The sequence below is a fragment of the Entelurus aequoreus genome, linkage group LG05 (genome assembly GCF_033978785.1).
Source record: "Entelurus aequoreus isolate RoL-2023_Sb linkage group LG05, RoL_Eaeq_v1.1, whole genome shotgun sequence".
NCBI lineage: Eukaryota > Metazoa > Chordata > Actinopteri > Syngnathiformes > Syngnathidae > Entelurus > Entelurus aequoreus.
The window spans coordinates 87,310,046-87,329,242 of NC_084735.1; the positions used below are offsets into that span (position 1 = coordinate 87,310,046).

Here is a 19,197-nt window from a genome sequence, read left to right on the forward strand (position 1 = left end):
GTCAGTAAGGAATGCCAATGCCAAGGTTCCCACTGGCCGAAAGTGGAAAGCCCAAACTGAGGTTGACCGAGCTGTCAGTAGGCTGCATCACCAAGAGCTCATGGGCAGAGTCCAGGCAGGAAGAGCAGGGCTGGGATGGGGAGAAGCGCCTCGGTTCTGGTCTAAGGCCAACCGCAAGGAGAGGAAGGAGATGGTGGTGGCGGAGGTGACGAGGATGGAGGAAGAGCGCTATAAGATCAAGGCCGTGTCGCAGGGCCGACAAGGAAGGTGGACAACCTGGGAGGGAGTGGTCAACCGGAACATCAGCTGGTCCGACCTGTGGAAGATTCCACAGGCAAGGATCAGCTTCCTTATTCGTTCAACCTACGACACGCTTCCCTGTCCTCGTAACCTTCACCAATGGTTCGGGAACGAGGAATGCTGCTCACTCTGCAATGCTCCCAACGCAAGCCTCCAGCACATCTTGTCGGGCTGCAAGACCGCACTCTCTCAGGGGCGCTATAGATGGCGCCACGACCAGGTCCTGAGGAAACTAGCGGAGGTGCTGGAGGGGTGTCGACAGGGCAGCAAAGAATCACCACCAGCAGAGAACCATACCAGCTTTGTCACGGAAGGGGGGGGTCAAAGATACATCAGGCCAAGAGAGACAGCAGCAAGGCCCTTTTCCCCAGACCAGGAGTGGGACATGAGGGTTGACCTCAATAGGCAGCTCCGGTTCCCCACGGAGATCACCACTACATCTCTCCGCCCGGATATTGTAGTGTGGTCCAGCAAGGCAAGAGTGGTGCACCTTATTGAGCTGACCGTACCATCAGAGGAGGGGATCGAGGCCGCCTTTGAGCGCAAGAAGGCCAAGTACTCGGAGCTGGCTGCTGAGTGCCGGGAGGCTGGCTGGAAGACAACCATCTACCCAGTAGAAGTTGGCTGCCGAGGCTACGTGGGGCTGTCAACCACACGCCTTTTGAGGGACGTAGGAGTGACTGGAAGAAAGCTGAGAAAGGCCATAAAAGATCTGGCAGAGGAGGCCGAGAAAGGCAGCTTTTGGCTCTGGCTGAGGAGGAAGGACAGGAGCTGGGGAAAGAACAACTAACCCCGATAACAGCCGCAGGGGGTAACAGCTATCAGCTGCAGGGGGTGACAGGGAGACGTCCCTGTCACTGCTCCGCCACCAGGAGACGTTCCAGGATTAAAGGAGTGAAACGTTGGTGAATGGTGGTTCCTGGCTGATGACCCTGCAGCTGACCCGTGGGCACTGGAGGAGGTGCGACAGGCAGCAATGCCAAGCAGGAAATACTACCTACCTGTTCATTAACAGACATGATGTGTTGTGTTTAAGACTAAAAGTCAAACTACAGCAGCTAGTAAAGTTCCAGACATAATGTGTCATGTTTAAGACTAAAAGTCAAACATTAGCAGCAAATGTACAACAAATGTTTGTCATGACTTGTGAGGATGAAGAGCAGAGAAGAAAAGGTCATTTCCAACTTCAGTATTCAAGGACTACTTTAACACAAAAGTGTACATCAGTTCCACTATGGAAGTCTCTTTACAATGAGATAAAAGACTGTAAAAATATATTCCAATTGAAAAAAGTTTATAAAGACAGAACAATAAGATCATATGGACATCCATAAGTGTTTACATTTTGATTTATATTTATTATTTTACTTATTTTTTGCCTGGTTTTGTATTTGTTTTGTATCATCCCGTGAGGTGTATATTACTTTAGTTTTTTTTTGTTTGGTTTGTACTTCATGAAGTTTTGCACTTGTTGTGTTTTTGTGTGTGTTTTCATAATATTTGCATGTAATTGTTGCTTTAGATAATATCCATTAAGTAAGACTACATATTATGTTGACGGGGGCAGGAAAATATACCATTTGTCTTCATCCTGCTCCTTCTCAGGCATTGCTGTGTAAATGTATCATTAATAATTGAGCTATAATTGAGGTATAATTGAGGTATAATTGAGGTATAATTGAGCTATAATTGAGGTATAATTGAGGTATAATTGAGGTATAATTGAGCTATAATTGTCTATCCATCAAAGATGCACATCAATGAAGGAGATCAATACAAAATGAAATGAATTTCTTGATTTATTAACCCATTTTCCAGTGTTTATGATTGACATGTTGCCCCCAAATGTCTCAAGAATATAATCCAGACGGGAAAAAAAATCATTTATTATCTTTATTATGCATCCAAAAAAAAACAGATTATAGAGAAAGTAAGGAGACAATAAAATGGATACAAAGCACATGCATAAAAAGGTAGAAAGTAAAGTGTGTGATGTTACATACAATGATTGTGTATATGGAGTGTTGTAAGATAAATAACAGATAAGGTAGTGTGTTGCACTGGGATGTGTGATAATATTCAAATCATAATAACAAAACAACACAGAAGGAGCAATGCAATGTCTTCATTCACTGGTTACCTTTTTTTTCTTTTTTCCTGAAAGGAAATGAATGCTTGTGTGTTGTTGTAACTTCACCATCAAACAGAAAGAAAAAGAAGAAAAAAAACAAAACAAGCATTCATTTGACCAGCGTCACTTTGCAGTGAAAATACATTGGAGGGACTCGGGGGGGAAAACAGCAACACAAACACGAGCTTTAAAATGTGACGAAGGCCTCAAATGTGAAGACGCGTGTAGCTAAAATGCTAATTGACATTAGCAACCGGTTGGGTTCCTTGCCATTTCCGCCCCGGAGAGGACTCGAAACCCTGGTGCTCAGCGTGTTGACCACAGAGCTAAAAACACAGGATAGCCAGCATCGCTCTTGTAGTCAATCCGGGTCACGGCACCACTGCACTCTCACTGTGTACTCTCTCTCTCTCTCTCTCTTGGTTGTATTGCGTTTTTTTCTCTTACTGCTCTGGCCCGAGAGGCGAGCGTGCTAACTAACGAGCTAAAAGCCCGGGCTTTAAACTCAATAGCCAGCCTTGCTCTTGAAGTCAATCCGGGTCACGGTACCACTGCAGTCCGTGTGTACTCCCCCTCTCTCTCTTGGCTGTGTTGTGTTTTTTTCTTACTGCTCTTAACCCAGGTTGCCGGCACTGGAGGCGAGCAAGCTGACTAACGAGCTAAAAGCCCGGGCTGTAAACTTGAAGTCAATCCGGGTCACGGCACCACTGCAGCCCGTGTGTACTCCCCTCTCTCTCGGCTGTGTCGTGTTTCTTTCCTACTGCTCTGAATCCAGGTCGCTGGCACGAGAGGCGAGCGTGCTGACTAACGAGCTAAAAGCCCAGGCTATAAACTCAATAGCCAGCCTTGCTCTTGAAGTCAATCCGGGTCACGGTACCACTGCAGTCCGTGTGTACTCCCCCTCTCTCTCTTGGCTGTGTTGTGTTTTTTTCTTACCACTCTGAACCCAGGTCACTGGCATGAGAGGCGAGCAAGCTGACTAACGAGCTAAAAGCCCAGGCTTTAAACTTGAAGTCAATCCGGGTCACGGCACCACTGCAGTCCGTGTGTACTTCCCCTCTCTCTCGGCTGTGTTGTGTTATTTTTCTTACCACTCTGAACCCAGGTCGCCGGCACTAGAGGCGAGCATACTGACTAACGAGCTAAAATCCCGGGCTATAAACTTGAAGTCAATCCGGGTCACGGCACCACTGCAGTCCGCGTGTACTCCCCCTCTCTCTCGGCTGTGTCGCATTTTTTTCTTACTGCTCTTAACCCAGGTCGCCGGCACTAGAGGCGAGCATGCTGACTAACGAGCTAAAAGCCAGGGCTTTAAACTTGAAGTCAATCCGGGTCACGGCACCACTGCAGCCCGTGTGTACTCCCCCTCTCTCTCGGCTGTGTCGTGTTTCTTTCCTACTGCTCTGAAGAGGCGAGCATGCTGACTAACGAGCTAAAAGCCCAGGCTTTAAACTCAATAGCCAGCCTTGCTCTCGAAGTCAATCCGGGTCACGGTACCACTGCAGTCCGTGTGTACTCCCCCTCTCTCTCTTGGCTGTGTTGTGTTTTTTTTCTTACCGCTCTGAACCCAGGTCACTGGCATGAGAGGCGAGCAAGCTGACTAACGAGCTAAAAGCCCAGGCTTTAAACTTGAAGTCAATCCGGGTCACGGCACCACTGCAGTCCGTGTGTACTCCCCCTCTCTCTCGGCTGTGTTGTGTTTTTTTTCTTACTGCTCTTAACCCAGGTCGCCGGCACTAGAGGCGAGCGCGCTGACTAACGAGCTAAAAGCCCAGGCTTTAAACTTGAAGTCAATCCGGGTCACGGCACCACTGCAGCGACTGTGTACTCTCTCTCTCGGTTGTATTGCCTTTTTTCTCTTACTGCTCTGAACCCAGGTCGCCGGCACGAGAGGCGAGCGTGCTGACCATCGAGCTAAAAGCCAACTTAATAGCCGGAGGAAGAACAAGTTGCGGTTTGCTAACGTTACACAACTCAGTGCATTGCGGCAGTTGTACAAAACAAATTGCATAAGTGTCAATCAATTCCAATCAAAAGCTTAAAAAAAAATCCCGGTAATATTTGATTTTTGTAACACGGCAAGAATATAAAACATTGTCTCGGGTTCTTGTGTTACCGATAAAAGCACAATAAGAAAATGCAATCAAAACAACACAACTTCCATCAAATTCTTCACAAATATAAGTATTATTTGACCTTGAAGTCGTGTCCAAGTGTGTCTAACATTCGGACAAGAGTGAAAGTATTGGTGTGACTCTTTGGCCGCCTGACCATTCCACCCGGTTCTGATTCCATTCAGATTTTGATTCTCGATTAGAACCGATTCTCGCAATGTTTTACTGGGTGTAATAATAGAAAAGCTCATTCTGGTTGCTTGAAAATGGCCTAAAAATTGATTTTTATTAAAAAAATAATTAAAATGATAAAAAGTTATGAATCGATTTAGAACCGGGTTGAATAAGAATCGCGATTCAGATGCGAACTGATTTTTTTCCGTGCACCCCTCTTGAAAACAGTCAAAAGTACGATGCAGTACACTTCCACACCACCGCAATCCCCAATAATTAACATATTTTTCTTGGTAAAATGCATACAATCAATAGAAAATAAAGCTTTTTTTTTTACCTTCACTTCAATTTGAGCACATTTGGGAAAACACGCTAGCTTTTTTTGGGCACTGGACTTGTTTTTGACCTTTGTAATACTCCAGTAATAATACTGTTTTTAGGTAACATGTGACCACCTTCAATTTGTCCTTAAATGTGGAACGTAGCTCGCGTTTCTAAGTTAACATGAAAATGTGCATTAAAGTGAAGCAGCGCCACCTGCTGGGTGACGATTACAAGAACGTCCTGAAAACGCTTCAAAAAGGAGCTCCCAGGAAGAAAAAAAAAAAAGGAGAATTCTAGCAGCTTACCACCTGCGGCAGGGTTATTTCAGGTGAGTCTCCCGGGTCTAGCGTCTCAAAATCCATAGAAGTCCCGACAAGGGTTCTCTAAGACGAGCCGGGCAGGCGGGTCTGTGCGCGGGTGGGGTCTATAGCCAGGTGAGCAGGCTGTCCCTGTCCATGTGAGACCCGGACAGGACCGTCTCCATGTCCATCAGGAGGTCTGAACTAAGACCCTCGGGGATGCAAGGCATCAGTTCCTCGCCCTGGGTCATGGCGGGCAACGTGTCCTGTAAGGTCAGGGAGGATGGCTCGCCAGGTTCACCTAAAACACAAGATGACGTCTTGAATATTATAAGAGTTATCTTTATTTATATCAAAATGGAGGGATTTGCTGTGGACTTATAAATGCTAAGAGTATGTCAACCAAAATATCAACATTATACAGCCAAACTTTGATTTACAAACCCCGCTTTTGCACCTGAAAGAAGCTTTGTGGTTGTTCCATCTGGTTTTGAATTCTCCCTCAGTTAATCCTACATATGTGTCAGATGTGTTAATGTCCTTGCGTGTTACCTTTGCTTGGTAAACGACTGATGGTTGTAAGCACCCCCCGTTGAGAGGGCAATCAGGTTTCTTGCGGCAGTTACAGCTTTTGTCGGTTTTGGAGTCGTTCTGCCTGGTGGTGGGCGGCTCCTTTTCAATTGCTTTGTTGTGGTTTGAAATGATTTGTGGTATGTTGTTCATGCAGCTGTAGCTCAATTTAATGTTGTTCTTGTTGAATACTTTTCTTAGGGTGTTGCCTTTGGGGAAGTGTTTGTCGATCAGGGTGAGGAATTTGTGGCCAATATTAGTTGAGATGTTTTTGCTGTATGGGGGGTTGTACCAGATAATGTTGTTTCATTTTCTGCTCCTTTTTGGTTGGTTTCCTGGCGTGGGTTCGTAGGTGAGGGTGAAGTTGTGTCCGCTTTCATCAAGTGCTTTTTGGTACGGGGGGTTGCTTTGTCGAAGTCAGCTTTGCTAGATGACAGCATCGATAGTTTTTTATTAATTCCAGTAGGTATTCTTTTCGTGGTGGTGCTGTCATGGTGCACGTATTGGAGTGTTGTGTTGGGTTTGGTGAATGGTTGGTAGCTGTTATTCCTCAGGTTGAAAGTGACGTCGAGGAAGTTGATGGTTTGCTTGTCAGCTTCAATTGTGATCCGTAGGCCGTTCTCTTTGAAGATTTGGCATCTACGCTTCTTGGTATTGTCGCTGCTCCTTGGCGAGGTGCGACACACTGCCAGTCCGTGACGACACACTGCCAGTCCGTGAGGTGCGACACACTGCCAGTCCGTGAGGCGCGACACACTGCCAGTCCGTGAGGTGCGACACACTGCCAGTCCGTGAGGTGCGACACACTGCCAGTCCGTGAGGTGCGACACACTGCCAGTCCGTGAGGTGCGACACACTGCCAGTCCGTGAGGTGCGACACACTGCCAGTCCGTGAGGTGCGACACACTGCCAGTCCGTGAGGTGCGACACACTGCCAGTCCGTGAGGTGCGACACACTGCCAGTCCGTGAGGTGCGACACACTGCCAGTCCGTGAGGCGCGACACACTGCCAGTCCGTGAGGTGCGACACACTGCCAGTCCGTGAGGTGCGACACACTGCCAGTCCGTGAGGTGCGACACACTGCCAGTCCGTCATCACGGTAAATACCAAGGTTCAGGTTGAGGCTAGCGAGCTGGGAGAGGAGGAAACTCCCAACAAGTTCACACGTTTCTGCTCCGTCAAAACTCCCCATGGTGACGTCGAATGTTGAATTGTTCTTTTTTTGCCATGGTGTGCCGTTGAGGAAGAGTATGGAGTTCTTTGCGTGGATGATGATGTTTCTTTCCTTGCCTGTGATTGAGTCGTAGTCCGAGGCAAAGTCTAGTGCTTTGGTCAGTAGGTCTTGCGTGATGGAAGGGTAACATTCTCCGACATGGAAGGAGATAAAGTTGTGCTGTTGTTTGTCTTGGATGTTGCTGAACTATTTGATTACTGCTGCTGTGTTCCTCCATTGGTTGACTGTTGTTTTGTATGTCATTTTTGTGTTGATTCTGTCCAGGATTGTTTTGCTGATTTTTCTTATTTCGGATTTAGCTGGGTTTATTAGTCGGCATGATGGGTTATATATATATATATATATATATATATATATAGCCGAGGTTACTGTGATTTATCCGTTAGACAGTGCTCAATACCAGAATATCGTTACAATATACAAGCCTGTTTTGCAGGTTTCCCTGCTCCGCTTGAAGAGCAAGAAAACCTGCAAAACAGGCTTGAAGGGATAAAGTAGCCTCCATGTTTTATATATATATATATATAGTCAGATTTATTGACAAATGTCAGTAAAGAAGTTAAAAGAAGGGAGGAATTCTCACGATAACTAAAATATATTCTCCGTCAGATATCAAAACATATTTATGGGGAATTTTTTTCCCGTATATTAACGAAAATAAAATTGGACTCCGGCAGAAAAAGGCTTTATTATTAATAGTGTGCATAAAGGAGAAGCCACCCTTGCAATGCGCAACTTTGCCACCAGATGTCACTGTTGTGTGCAGGGCTGCAATTAACGATTATTTTAATAGTCAACCATTATCCTTTGATTAGTTGATAGTCGGGCGATAAAACGATATCAATATACATCGCGATAGACGCAATCAATAAAAATGCTTTTGATAAAATGTAAAAAAAATGTCCTCTGTCAGAAAAAAACCAAGCAGTTGAAGTTTTAAAACTAAGTCATATAACAAAAGTATTTTTTACTTTAAGGCTTACATCTCAAGACCAATTTTAGACCTATCCGTCAATATAATTGAATTATTTTAAATTATTTGAATTTTTATGCCTTTTTGTCGGAGAAAACCTTTTTTTTATGGCAAAAAAACAAAAAAATAGGCAATATTTTAAGGTCAAGTCATTTGAGCCTTAAATAGGTCAATAATTCATAACATTGATTTAGATTTTTTACCAATGAGAGGATAAAAAAAAAATCATACTAAAGGTTTTTGGGGATCCAAAAAGGCCCCACTCATTAGAGTGTTAAAAATAAGTCATATAATTATGATTTAGTTCTTATTATTATTATGTTGCATGCCCTTGTCTATTTTTTTTTTTAGCAAAAAAATTAGGGCTGTCAAAATTATCGCGTTAACGGCGTTAATTAATTTTTGGAATTAATTACGTTAAATTTTTTAACGTAATTAACGCATGCGCAGAATCCCTCCACCCATACTTCCCATAATTCCTCCCGACACTGAACGGAGCAGCAACATGGAGCAAGACGAACAGGTTGGCCCTCTGGAGGGATTTAAGTTTAAGAAGAACAAAGATGGAACAATAAATAAACAGACAGTCATTTGTACGCACTGCAACAGAGAGTTTCAGTTTCACCGAACCTGTTCAAGCCTTAAATACCATCTCAACGCTAAACATGCATTTGTGGGGGCTTCCAGTGCTACACCTGGCTTGCGTCAGACAACCCTGAGTGAACGCAGACCAGTAAGCAAGTCCAACTCGGATAAATTAACTAACACAACTGCCAAATGGGTCGCAAAGGACTGTAGACCGATTTGCATTGTTGAAGATAAGGGCTTCGCTGATGTTTTGAAAGTGGCGTCCCTCGATACATCCTACAAGCCACCATGCAGAGGCACAATAATGAAAAGTATCCACGCACTCTATGAAACAGAAAAGGGGAAAAAAGAGGCGGCTTTAGCTCAAGCGGAATATGTCGCCCTGACAGGAGACCACTGGACGTCAGTGAGTAACACAAATTACTTGGGAGTAACTGCACATTTAATAACTAAAGCATGGGAATTGCAGTCCTTTGCGCTAACTATAATGAAAACGGAAGAACGCCACTTTGCAGAGGCATGTGCAGAACAGTTTCAAACTGTGGCATGCAAGTGGGAAATTGAAAGAAAAGTTACAACCATTGGGACTGACAGTGCACGCAATATGATTGCTGCGGCTCGTATTCTACCATACGAGCATATGCCCTGTATCGCGCACGTCATACAGAGAAGCATCACTGTGAGTCTCGCTGACAGCGGATTTGTTCCTGCATTAGCCAAGTGTCGCAAGATTGTGGGACATTTTAAACACAGCCCGGCAAACTTAACGGAGCTGAATGCAGAGCAGGTGAAACTCGGACAGCAGCAGGAGCCACTGATCCAAGACGTTCCAACGCGGTGGAATTCCACACTTGAAATGGTCAAACGCATCATCCCCAATCAAGCAGCAATAAAAGCAACCCTGGATCAACAGCAGCATAATCTCGTCATGCTGACGCCAGCAGAATGGGATAAACTCCAGAGACTGGAGACCCTTCTAGAGCCCTGCCGGTAAGCCTTCCATCATATAATGTGGAAATTCATTGTAGGCTGAAATTAAATTATTAAACCAAACGTTAATCTACTATTAAATGTAACAACTTGCATTCAAGTAATTTACTTGAGTCTTTCTCCTTCTCTCTCTCTCTCTGTGTGTGTGTGTGTGTGTGTGTGTGTGTGTGTGTGTGTGTCTGTGTGTGTCTGTCTCTGTGTGTGTGTGTGTCTGTCTGTGTGTGTCTGTCTGTGTGTGTGTGTGTGTGTGTCTGTCTGTCTGTGTCTGTCTGTCTGTGTGTGTGTGTGTGTGTATCTGTCTGTGTGTGTGTGTGTGTGTGTGTGTGTGTGTGTGTGTCTGTCTGTCTGTGTGTGTGTGTGTGTGTATCTGTCTGTGTGTGTGTGTGTGTGTCTGTCTGTGGCTGTGTGTGTGTGTGTGTGTATCTGTCTGTCTGTGTGTGTGTGTGTGTGTGTGTGTGTCTGTCTGTCTCTGTGTGTGTGTGTGTGTGTGTGTGTGTGTGTGTGTGTGTATCTGTCTCTGTGTCTGTGTGTGTGTGTGTGTGTGTGTGTGTGTGTGTGTATCTGTCTCTGTGTCTCTCTCTCTGTGTGTGTGTGTGTGTGTGTGTTTTCCACTGCAGGTATGTGACTCAGATCCTGGGTGGGGAGGCCTACGTCTCCTGCTCAGTGGTACTACCTGCCCTCTGCCACTTACACCGTGTAATGGAAACTTCTGATGAGGACCCTGCATACATGATTAGATTTAAGACCAAATTCAAAGACGACCTAGGCTCCCGCCAAGAACACACCAACAATGCATGGCTCAAGATTGCAACCGCACTGGACCCACGTTTTAAGGACTTGAAAAGTGTGCCCAAGGCAGACAGAGAGGAGGTGTGGACCAAACTTGGAGGCCTTCTGCGTGAATCACCTGGAAGACCTTCACACACTACTGAAGATGGGCCACCCAAGAAGAAAATGAACCTTCTTCTACAGCTGGGCTCAGATTCAGAATCAGATGAAGAGGTACAGCCTGACAGAGCCTTACACAGGTACAGAGCAGAGCCCACCATTGAAATGACGGACTGTCCCTTGCAGTGGTGGTCATCTCATGCAGGAGCCCATGACAAGCTGGCTCCGTTGGCTCGGAAATATCTAGCCACTCCTGCATCCTCAGTTCCCTGTGAAAGACTCTTCTCACTTGCCGGTCACATTGTGCAAAAGAAGCGGTCAGCTTTACTCTCAGAAAATGTGGACAAATTGGTTTGCCTCAGTAACTGGCTAAAGGATGAATAGAGAAGCGGGCCACATGTAATTGTGTAGGCCATGTTCTTTTGGTTTGATAAAAAAGAGAAATCTCTTTGTTTTTCCTTTGTTGAAGAGAAATGGCCAAGATGGCTAGTGTGTTACAGAAGGAGACACCATCCTATTTTGTTTTACTATTTCAGTTTCATTTAAATAAGAGACGCCATCCTATTTTGTTTTCCTATTTTGACGAGGAAATGTCATTGTAAAAAACAGGATGTTATTAAAATAAACATGCATACATATGTTAAATGCACATGTCTTCTGTCATTTATCTTTCAATTCCCACAAAAATATACAGTTAATGGCATATTTTGGACATAGTTCGAATGGTGATTAATCATGATTAATTAATTTTTAAGCTGTGATTAATCTGATTAAAAATTTTAATCATTTGACAGCCCTAAAAAAAATACAAAATAAGCAACATCTCCCTGCCCACAAAAATTCAAAAATGAATATTTGAGGGCAAGTAATTGGAGCCTTAAATAGGTCAATAATTCACAACATTGATTTTGATTTATTATTATTTTTTGAGCAATGACAGGATAAAAAAAAAAATCACACTAAAAGTTATCGGGGATCCAAAAAGAGCAAACTCATGAAAGTGTTGAAAAAAAGTCATAATAATTTTTTAATTTGTTATTATTTTTATGTTTTATGCCTTTGTAACACACAAAATATGCAATATTTTTGTCCAAAAATATTTCAGAGTGGAACATTTCATTTAATTTGACCCAAGAATAGGTCAATAATAACAACATTGATTGTATTTATTTATTTATTTTAGCAATCATACTTAAAGTTCTCAGGGATCCAAATCGGTCCCACTCATTAACGTGTTAAAAATAAGTCATATAATTATTATTTAGTTTTTATTATTTTCATGTTTTATGCCCTTGTTGTCAAACGAAACCTTTGTTTTTATACGGAAAACACACAAAAGTTGCAATATTTTCGCCAAAAAATATTTCAGAGTGGAATGTTGAATTTAATTGGAGCCTACAACAGGTCAATAATGACAACATGGATTTTGATTCATTATTATTTTTTGAGCAATGACAGGTTAAAAAAAAAAAATCATACTAAAAGTTCTCGGGGATCCAAAGAGGCCCCACTCATAAAAGTGTTAAAAATAAGTCCTATATTTATTTAGTTTTTATTATTTTCATGTTCATGCCCTTGACGTCAAAGAAAAACTATGCAATATTTTCCCTCAAAAAAATATTTCAGAGTGTAATATTTAATTTAGTTGGAGCCTATAATAAGTCAAACATAACAATGATTTGTATTTATTATAATTTAAAAAAATAAAATTAAAATAAAATCACACTAAAAGTTCTCGGGGATCCAAAAAGGGCCAACTCATGAAAGTGTTAAAAATAAGTCATATAATTATAATTTTTTTGTTATTATGTTTGTTTTAGGCCTGTAAATTTCAGAGTGGAATATTTCATTTAATTTGACCCTAGAATATGTCAATAATAACAACATTGATTTTGATTTATTATTATTTTTTTGAGCAAAGACAGGTTTCAAAAATAAAAAAAAATCACACTAAAAGTTCTCGAGGATCCAAAGTGTTAAAAATAAGTCACACAATAATTTTTTTTTGTTTTTATTATTTTCATGATCATGCCCTTGTCATTTTTTGGTGGTAAAAAAAAAAATTCAAAATAGGCAACATTTCCCCCCCAAAACAATTCAAAGTGGAATATTTAAGGTCAAATAATTGGAGCCTTAAATAGGTCAATAACTAACAACATTGATTTGGATTTATTATTATTTTTTGAGCAATGACAGGCTTAAAAAAAAAAAAAATCATACTAAAAGTTCTCGGGGATCCAAAAAGGGCCAACTCATGAAAGTGTTAAAAATAAGTCATACAATTATATAATTGTTTTGTTATTATGTTTATGTTTTATGCCCTTGTAACACATAAAATATGCAGTATTTCTCTCCAAAAATATTTCAGAGTGGAATATTTCATTTAATTTGACCCTAGAATATGTCAAGAGTAACCACATTGATTTTGATTTATTATTATTTTTTTGAGCAGAGACAGGTTTAAAAAAAAAAAAAAATCACATTAAAGGTTCTCGAGGATCCAAAGTGTTAAAATGAAAGTGTTAAAAATAAGTCATATAATAATTTTTTTGTTTTTATTATTTTCATGCCCTTTTTTTTTTTTGGTAACTTTTTTAAATTTTTTAAATAGGCAACATTTCCCCCCCAAAAAAATTCAAAGTGGAATATTTAAGGTCAAGTAATTTGAGCCTTAAATAGGTCAATAACTAACAACATTGATTTGGATTTATTATTATTTTTTGAGCAATGACACGTTTAAAAAAAAAAAAAATCATACTAAAAGTTCTCGGGGATCCAAAAAGGGCCAACTCATGAAAGTGTAAAAAATAAGTCATATAATTTTTTTTGTTTTGTTATTATGTTTATGTTTTATGCCCTTGTAAAACATTAAATATGCAGCATTTTTCTCCAAAAATATTTCAGAGTGGAATATTTCATTTAATTTGACCCTAGAATATGTCAAGAATAACAACATTGATTTTGATTTTTTTTTTTTTTTTTGGATAAATAAATAAAAAAATCACACTAAAAGTTCTCGAGGATCCAAAGTGTTAAAAATGAAAGTGTTAAAAATAAGTCATATTATTATTTTTTTGTTTTTATTATTTTCATGATCATGCCCTTGTTGTCATTTTTTTTGGGTAAACATTTTTTTAAATAGGCAACATTTCCCCCAAAAAAATTCAAAGTGGAATATTTAAGGTCAAATAATTGGAGCCTTAAATAGGTCAATAATTCACAACACTGATTTGGATTTATTATTATTTTTTGAGCAATGACAGGTTTAAAAAAAAAAAAAAAAAATCCTACTAAAAGTTCTCAGGGATCCAAAAAGTGTCAACTCATGAAAGTGTTAAAAATAAGTCATAAAATTATATAATTGTTTTGTTATTATGTTTATGTTTTATGCCCTTATAACACATAAAATCTGCAGTATTTTTCTCCAAAAATATTTCAGAGTGGAATATTTCATTTAATTTGACCCTAGAATATGTCAAGAATAACAACATTGATTTTGATTTTTTTTTTTTTTTTTGGATAAATAAATAAAAAAATCACACTAAAAGTTCTCGAGGATCCAAAGTGTTAAAAATGAAAGTGTTAAAAATAAGTCATATTATTATTTTTTTGTTTTTATTATTTTCATGATCATGCCCTTGTTGTCATTTTTTTTGGGTAAACATTTTTTTAAATAGGCAACATTTCCCCCAAAAAAATTCAAAGTGGAATATTTAAGGTCAAATAATTGGAGCCTTAAATAGGTCAATAATTCACAACACTGATTTGGATTTATTATTATTTTTTGAGCAATGACAGGTTTAAAAAAAAAAAAAAAAAATCCTACTAAAAGTTCTCAGGGATCCAAAAAGTGTCAACTCATGAAAGTGTTAAAAATAAGTCATAAAATTATATAATTGTTTTGTTATTATGTTTATGTTTTATGCCCTTATAACACATAAAATCTGCAGTATTTTTCTCCAAAAATATTTCAGAGTGGAATATTTCATTTAATTTGACCCTAGAATATGTCAAGAATAACCACATTGATTTTGATTTATTATTATTTTTTGAGCAAAGACAGGTTAAAAAAATAAAAATAAAATAAAATCATACTAAAAGTTCTCGGGGATCCAAAAAGGGCCAACTCATGAAAGTGTTAAAAATAAGTCATAAAATTATATAATTGTTTTGTTATTATGTTTATGTTTTATGCCCTTATAACACATAAAATATGCAGTATTTTTCTCCAAAAATGTTTCAGAGTGGAATATTTCATTTAATTTGACCCTAGAATATGTCAATAATAACCACATTGATTTTGATTTTTTTTTTTTTTAAGCAAAGACAGGTTTAAAAAACAAACAAAAAAAAAACTATAAAGTTTCTCGAGGATCCAAAGTGTTAAAAATAAGTCATATAAATATTTTTCTGTTTTTATTATTTTCATGATCATGCCCTTGTTGTCATTTTTTTTGGTAATTTTTTTTTTTTAAATAGGCAACATTCCCCCCCCCCCCCCACCCCCCAAAATTCAAAGTGTAATATTTAAGGTCAAATAATTGGAGCCTTAAATAAGTAAATAATTCACAACACTGATTTTGATTTATTATTATTTTTTGAGCAATGACAGGTTTAAAAAAATAAAATAAAATCACACAAAGTTCTCGGGGATCCAAAAAGGACCAACTCATGAAAGTGTTAAAAATAAGTCATAAAATTATATAATTGTTTTGTTATTATGTTTATGTTTTATGCCCTTGTAACAAATAAAAAAATCACACTAAAAGTTCTCGAGGATCCAAAGTGTCAAAAATAAATCATATAATTATTTTTTTGTTTTTATTATTTTCATGATCACGCCCTTGTCATTTTTTTGGGGTATATTTTTTTTAAATAGGCAACATTTCCCCCCCAAAAAAATTCAAAGTGCAATATTTAAGGTCAAGTAATTGTAGCTTTGAATAGGTCAATAATTCACAACACTGATTTTGATTTATTATTATTTTTTGAGCAATGACAGGTTTAAAAAAAAAAAAATCATACTAAAAGTTCTCCGGGATCCAAAAAGTGCCAACTCATGAAAGTGTTAAAAATAAGTCATACAATGATATAATTTTTTTGTTATTATGTTTATGTTTTATGCCCTTGTAACACATAAAATATGCAGTATTTCTCTCCAAAAATATTTCAGAGTGGAATATTTCATTTAATTTGACCCTAGAATATGTCAAGAATAACCACATTGATTTTGATTTAGTATTATTTTTTTGAGCAAAGACGGGTTTAAAATAAATAAATAAATCACACTAAAAGTTCTCGAGGATCCAAAGTGTTAAAAATTAAAGTGTTAAAAATAAGTTATATAATACTTTTTTTGTTTTTATTATTTTCATGCCCTTTTTTTTTTTTGGTAATTTTTTTTTTTTTTTTAAATAGGCAACATTCCCCCCCCCAAAAAAAATTCTAAGTGGAATATATAATAGGTCAATAATTCACAACACTGATTTTGATTTATTATTTTTTTTTTAGCAATGACAGGTTTAAAAAAAAAAAAAAAAAAAAAATCATACTAAAAGTTCTCGGGATCCAAAAAGTGCCAACTCATGGAAGTGTTAAAAATAAGTCATAAAATTATATAATTGTTTTGTTACTATGTTTATGTTTTATGCCCTTGTAACACATAAAATATGCAGTATTTCTCTCCAAAAATGTTTCAGAGTGGAATATTTCATTTAATTTGACCCTAGAATATGTCAAGAATAACCACATTGATTTTGATTTAGCATTATTTTTTTGAGCAAAGACGGGTTTAAAAAAAATAAATAAATAAATAAATCACACTAAAAGTTCTCGAGGATCCAAAGTGTTAAAAATGAAAGTGTTAAAAATAAGTTATATAATACTTTTTTTGTTTTTATTATTTTCATGCCCTTTTTTTTTTTTTTTTAAATAGGCAACATTTCCCCCCCCAAAAAAAAATTCTAAGTGGAATATATAATAGGTCAATAATTCACAACACTGATTTTAATTTATTATTATTTTTTTGAGCAACGACAGGTTTAAAAAAAATAAAAATAAAATCATACTAAAAGTTCTCAGGGAGCCAAAAAGGGCCAACTCATGAAAGTGTTAAAAATAAGTCATATAATAATTTTGTTGTTATTATTTTCATGATCATGCCCTTATTGTCAAAAATTAAAAATAGGCAACATTTCCGCCCCCCCAAAAAAATACAAAGTGGAATATTTAAGGTCAAATAATTGGAGCCTTAAATAGGTCAATCATTTACAACACTGATTTTGATTTATTATTATTTTTTGAGCAATGACACACACAAAAAAATCATACTAAAAGTTCTCGGGGTTCCAAAAAGGGCCAACTTGTGAAAGTGTTAAAAATAAGTCAATTATTTTGATGTTTTATGCCCTTGTAACACACAAAATCTGCAATATTTTCCCCCAAAAATATTTCAGAGTGGAGCCTGGAATCGGTCAATAATAACAACAACATTGATTTGGATTTATGACTATTTTTTTGAGCAATGCATGTTTTAAAGAAGAAAAAAATATCCTTTGTGTTATCAGTGTAAAACATTTAAATGACATTACATTACACCTGTTTGCTCTTCCACTTTTTATGGGCCGTTAAAACATTAGATGCGGGCCGCAAACGGCCCCTGGGCCACACTTTGTGTGTGTGTGTGTGTGTGTGTGTGTGTGTGTGTGTGTGTACCAGTGTCCATGTGGTCCACGGAGCTCAGCATGCGGTCGGCGGTGCGCGTCAGGCTGCTGACACTCAGGCCGCTGTCGGTGCTCTCGTTGCGAGAGTGAGCGCTGCATGAGAAGAAGAAAAAAAGTAAATGTCCGCCAGAAAAAAAAGCCTTCAAATGATGACAAAATAGCAAGATGGTGCATCAAGGCCAACACACCCGTTGAGCGTGGGTTCGTGTTGCGGCGCTCGGATCCTCACATCCACGGACGGGACAAGGGAATTTCTGTCATGATCAATACCTCCCACCATCTGGTTCCTTCCGCCCGTGTCCTACGACAAACACACATATACACGTAGGGCTGGGCCATGAAAGGATATCAATATGCATCGCGATACACACGTCATCGATATCAATCCAAAAAAATGGGGTTGTTTTCATTCTTTGTCAGAAGAAAGCAAGGTTGGTTGCATGAACAAAAGGCTCCGGTAACCCAGCAAGCAGGAAGTGATCACTCATCGGCCAATCAGGTGACAGTATCAACTATCGAGGTGGAGTGAGAAGTCAAAGTCCAAATGAAGAAATTGTGGATAAAAAGAGGAAAAGTCAGACCAATGTGGTCTGTGATGCAAGGCAAGACTGCAGCACCTTAGCTCACCCTTTAGAGCACAGCAGTGACTTCTTGCCACTGCAGAAAATAGTTCTTCGCAGGTTTCTCTATGTTGACATTTTCACTATTTTCTTACACTTTATGAAGCATTTCTTACATATTCCTTGTTTTTAAGAGCTTATTGTTAAGTGTTCAAAGTGATTTGACTATTTTGTTGACATTTTTGTGAGTGTTTTCCACGCTTGTGTTGACATTTCCTTTCTGCCTTGATAGCTGAGGGATTACAATCAGAGGAAGTTACATTTCAAATAAAAATATAAAACATTTTATTCTCCTTATTTCCCATAAGTCATAAAAAATATCAATAATTATTGATATCGACCAATATAATAATAATAACATTTAAATAATTACTTCATAACAAAAATTCCTTTCCATAGTTAAATAAGAATAACAGGGCAAACTAATGTTACACAGCTCTTATTTCCTGCCACTAAACTTGCAGAGAATAGTTCTTCTCAGGTTTCTATTTTTACATTTTCACTATTTTCTTACACTTTATGAATCATTTCTTACATATTCCTTATTTTTAAGAGATTATTGTTAAGTGTTCAATGTGATTTGACTATTTTGTTGACATTGTTTGAGTGTTTTCCATGCTTGTGTTGACATTTGCTTCCTGCCGTGATAGCTGAGGGAATATAATCAGAGGAAGTTACATTTGAAATATGTCAAATCTATAAACATATAAAAATAAAACAACAAAATAGAATTAATATATACGAGGTAAAAATGTAAATATAAAAACAAAAAAATACAATAAAAAAACTCAAAATAATAATAAAACATAGCTGAGAGTATTATAGTCAGAGGACAATTACTTTTGAAATATGTAAAAAAAGATACATAAATATAAAAAAATAAAAGAACAAAATATAAATTATTAGATAATGTAAAAATTTAAATATGAAATAAAAAAATACAATACAAATAAATGATAAAAATAGCTGAGGGATTATAATCAGAGGAAGTTTACAAAATATATAATTAAAAAAAAATAAAACAAAATATAATTAATATATATAATGTAAAGATTTAAATATATAAAAAACAATAACAATAAAAATATAAAACACATTATATATATATATATATAATGTGTTTTATATATATATATATATATATATATATATATATATATATATATATATATATATATGTTTTATATTTTTATCATATTTTTATATATATATATATATATATAAAATATTATACAGTAGTATATATATAATGTGTTTTATATTTTTATT

The 19,197-nt window shown here is 37.7% G+C and overlaps 1 protein-coding gene across 1 annotated transcript; it reads right to left on the minus strand.

Annotated features, from left to right (window-relative positions):
- Window positions 1–3,887: 3,887 nt before the first annotated feature.
- Window positions 3,888–17,888, minus strand: LOC133649906 (transcriptional coactivator YAP1-B-like). The gene is made up of 3 exons (XM_062046606.1): window positions 17,497–17,888; window positions 17,301–17,401; window positions 3,888–5,643 (listed from the first exon to the last, which is right to left on the minus strand). Exons 1-3 carry the CDS (start codon window positions 17,586–17,588, stop codon window positions 5,468–5,470), a joined length of 369 nt encoding a protein of 122 aa, XP_061902590.1. The 5' UTR covers window positions 17,589–17,888; the 3' UTR covers window positions 3,888–5,467.
- Between the last annotated feature and the right edge of the window lie 1,309 nt (window positions 17,889–19,197).

Excerpts from the sequence above, each read along its gene's own strand:
- LOC133649906 (XM_062046606.1), bottom strand. The coding sequence starts at position 17,588 with ATGGTGGGAGGTATTGATCATGACAGAAATTCCCTTGTCCCGTCCGTG. Across the intron at positions 17,402-17,496 it reads CACGAACCCACGCTCAACGG|CGCTCACTCTCGCAACGAGA; the intron begins GTGTGTTGGCCT and ends CTTCTCATGCAG. Across the intron at positions 5,644-17,300 it reads CGTGGACCACATGGACACTG|GTGAACCTGGCGAGCCATCC; the intron begins GTACACACACAC and ends CTTGTGTTTTAG.